The following is a 3,813-nucleotide window of genomic DNA, read 5'->3' as shown; positions in this document are numbered from 1 at the left end:
CCAAGGCATGATCTTTGGAGAGATGAAGTTAAGAGATGATTTGAAAATGCTAGGATCCACTTGGAAGAAAATCAAAAAGAATTCTCAAGTGGCAAGTCCAAAAGAGATGAATGAAATCCAAGTTTAAACCAAATATTCAATAAACCTCAGAAAAAGAAAAATGGCAAAAATCTAGGGTATCACATCAGGGTCCAACAAATATACGATGATACAATTGCAAATATGACAACGGTCAAAGTTAGATATGGTGGACTATGTTTCTTTAGGACTGTGATATTTGGCACATGTGTGCCATATAAGCAAAACTGTCACACCTCTACTTCTTTCACTTTAGAGTATCACACAATCCCCCTTCCTTCGACCCCACCTTCTCCCGAACGACACTGCAGGCTCGCCCGAGAAATCTGCTTCTCCCGCACATCTCGCGCGCCCACCCCGAGAAAACTGCCACTTCTTCACGTCTACCACATGATAAAAAAATTGCGCATGTGGGATTCAAACCCACCCCTCCTTGGCACCAAAGCGCGCCACCGCAACCAACTCACCCTTAGGTATTTTTTGCTCAAACTAAAGAAACTAATCGTTTTGATCCCTTTTTTTACAATTGTGTTACTACAAAAAAGTACAGAAAATTACCACGATTTTCCCTCAGGACAAAGTTACCATGGTAATCGCATGCAATTTTATCTGGCCTATGTTGCGTCAGTTACCGTGCTATTTACATAGAACTTACCAGGTACTATGTTTCAACAACAACACCCCTTTCAAAGTTACCACTGTGTTTTGTACACAAGTTATATATAAGGTCTTCGATGTGTAAAATACTGTGGTACTTACACATAAGTTATCAGGGTATGTGTACATCAACCTCGCCCCTGGTCAAAGTTACCATGGGGGATTGTACATGAGTTACCGGGTCTACAGTTCGTGTATTATCATGGTACTTAGACCTAAAAACCTGGGTGTGTTTCGGTAACTTTTTCCATAGGTCAAAAATTATCATGATGTTTTTGCGTAACTTATCATGCCTATAGCGGGTCAAAGTGGGCGTTTTTTGGGCCAACCCACGAGCACGTGTGTCCCTCATGACACTAAACATTATGTGTCTTTTCCGTGGCACATCATGTGTTGTGTTCATCTAAGAGGCCCTGCGAGGCGAGTGTATGCTTTTAACAACTTGTTTTCCTTTGGTAAAAAGTTACCATCATGTTTATATTGTAAGTTATCGGTTATGCGGTGCTTATATTATCATATTATTCACACAAAAATTATCGGGGATGTTTTGAATAATTTTTTCCCGAGACAAAAGGTTATCATGGTGATTCTAGGTAACCTATCAAGCTCACGGTGCTTAAAATATCATGCTATTTACACAAAATTTATCAGGGGTATGTTTCAGCAAAATTTCCCCCAACGGTCAAAAACTTATCATGGTGTTTAGTTATCGCGGTGCATATGTTTTCATGCTATTTACACATAAAAATACCAGGGGAGGGAGGTATAGTCAGTTTTGTAATTTTTCGGTATCTTCTGTGTAAATAGTAAAAATACCAGGGGAGGGAGGTATAGTACCGTGCTATTTACACAGAAGATACCGAAAAATTACAAAACTGACTATACCTCCCTCCCCTGGTATTTTTATGTGTAAATAGCATGGTAATTCTGGATGTGTTTGTAGCATGACGACCTTCTTCTGATATAAATGGCCATGCATTTTGACGCTTGTTCGAGAAAACAAAAATGCCCGGGAGACATTAATCTTGTTAATACAAAGACCACAAGAGAAACTATATGCATATACACGCGCCAATATTTCACGAAGCACGATTTAATTTAATTTAGGTCACTTAAACATAACCACATACATTATATAGGAGTACTAATTAATCTCTTGATACAAGGTAATTCCAAAAAACACATCACCCAATCAAGAAGAAGAGCATACGCGCGCACGCAGGCACTTAACGTAAACCCTAGAAATCTAGTAGGACCACACAATTAAAGCTTAATCAACATCATCTTCTTCACCTGAATCGATCGATGGCTCATGGCTGGACCCCATCTAGCACGCACCGCGTCCATTCAACGCCCACATCACGGTCACCGGGTCACGCCACCGACCATCGCTCCAGCATCACATAACTCTTCTTTCCTTGTCTTCTACTAGTAGTACGTATTTTCCCAGCCAGGAAATAATAGTATTGGAGGGAAATAATTAACAGTAGCAACGGTACACCGAGATGACGTACGTGCGCGCGGTGCGGCAGGGTAATTGTCATGATACTAGAGGCGGAGGAGGCGGCGGAGGCCGTCGGCGGTGGCCGCCTCAGCGTTGCAGGACGGGGCAGCCGGCACCACCTTGCCGGCCGTGGCGGAGTGGGGAGACGCTTTGACGACGAGGGAGAACCTGGGCAGCGGCAGGCTGCTGGGCGGCGGTGCCAGCGCGTGCAGCAGGTCCTGGACGCAGCTCCGGGCCAGCTCCTGCTCGAGGTCGTCCAGCGCCTCGGTCACCGCGGGCGCCGGCGGCAGTGGCGTCGCCCGCTCCAGCGGCTTCTTCTTTTTCTGCTCCCTTGCCGGTTCTGCGGCCGGCGGCTTAACCGGCCTCCTCCTCCTGTCTCTCTGGCTCAGCTGGCGCGACGCCGCAGCCGGCGCGACGGCCGTTGGCGCCGCCGGCCTGATGGCACGCGGCGGTGTTGGAGGTGGTGGGTAGGAGAAAGTGGCGTACTTGGTGGCGGTGGGTGGGAGCGGCAGGAGGGGTGGCTGGTTGGACGGCAGGAGAGGGAGAGACGGCGACGAGTATATCGGCGGCCTCGGGTATGCATATGGAAGAGCGGGAGCCGGGGCGGAGTTCCATGCGCCACTTTTCTGGAAGTGATGGTACTGCGGGCACGTGCGGGAGGAGCCGTACGCGCCGTGCGGCCTCGCCGGCCTACCGCCATAGACGCCCCTCTTGGGGTACTCGAAGCTTCCGGACGAACGATCCAGCAGAACGTTCTCCATATCTGACTAGATAGGAGTAGGAGGAGAAGAATCAAGAGCAACAAGTTTCTTGTTGAGATTAAACAACGAGATGAGAAATAAACAAGGATGGGAATGAAGTGGAAGAACTTGTATTAGTTTTGCATGAAATCTGCAAGAACTAGCTAGATCCTTGGGAAGAAAAACAACAAGGATGCTAGCTAGGATCGATCGATCGGTGGTTTTGGATCGAGAGGAGATCAAGAACATGCAAGAAGAGGAAGTGAACCAAAAAGATGGAAGCTATCTATATCAGTGAAGAACCGAAGAAAAGGCCGGCGCTCTATCTACGGTGGAGAGGAGAGGAGAGGAGGGAGCAGCTAGCCAATGCATGCACTAAGCCCACCCTGGCCTCCGGGCTACAGCTCTAAGGGGTGCAACGCCCTCTCTTTTATAGAGGAAGGTTGATGAGATGGGGTTGGTTGGTTGAGTACTATGGGGGGTGATTTGACCTCATATAAACTATCTTCCTCGAATTTTTTCTTGTGTGTTGATGAGATGTGTTGCTAATGGCAGGTTTGCACGTGTTGATTACTATCGTACGGGGGTTAGAAACTTTTGCTGATGCCCCTCTAGAGGATGGTAATTACCGATTCCTTGCCTCTCCGGGAGCATTATTCGGAGAATAGCATTCATGGATATATGTTTATATTCTTGGCAAAAGAAACTCGTCTTTTCAATTTTGCGGGGGAAAAGAACCTCATCTTTATATACCTAGCTGTAGGTTGCGTTTGGTATTGGGGTGGTTCCAACTGTTCTAACTAGCCTATTCCTTGATTTTCATAAAAAGATTAT

General features: G+C 46.6%; 1 protein-coding gene across 1 annotated transcript; it reads right to left on the bottom strand.

The window, feature by feature from the left end:
* Positions 1–1,812: 1,812 nt before the first annotated feature.
* On the bottom strand, positions 1,813–3,399 carry LOC119291031 (vegetative cell wall protein gp1-like). Its single transcript, XM_037569719.1, has one exon. It carries the CDS (start codon positions 2,998–3,000, stop codon positions 2,284–2,286), a length of 717 nt encoding a protein of 238 aa, XP_037425616.1. The 5' UTR covers positions 3,001–3,399; the 3' UTR covers positions 1,813–2,283.
* Between the last annotated feature and the right edge of the window lie 414 nt (positions 3,400–3,813).

Source organism: Triticum dicoccoides, chromosome 4B, assembly GCF_002162155.2.
Source record: "Triticum dicoccoides isolate Atlit2015 ecotype Zavitan chromosome 4B, WEW_v2.0, whole genome shotgun sequence".
Lineage (NCBI taxonomy): Eukaryota > Viridiplantae > Streptophyta > Magnoliopsida > Poales > Poaceae > Triticum > Triticum dicoccoides.
Note: the sequence above shows the minus strand (reverse complement) of the source record. Positions and strands in the feature narration are given on the sequence as shown.

Excerpts from the sequence above, each read along its gene's own strand:
- LOC119291031 (XM_037569719.1), bottom strand. The coding sequence starts at position 3,000 with ATGGAGAACGTTCTGCTGGATCGTTCGTCCGGAAGCTTCGAGTACCCC.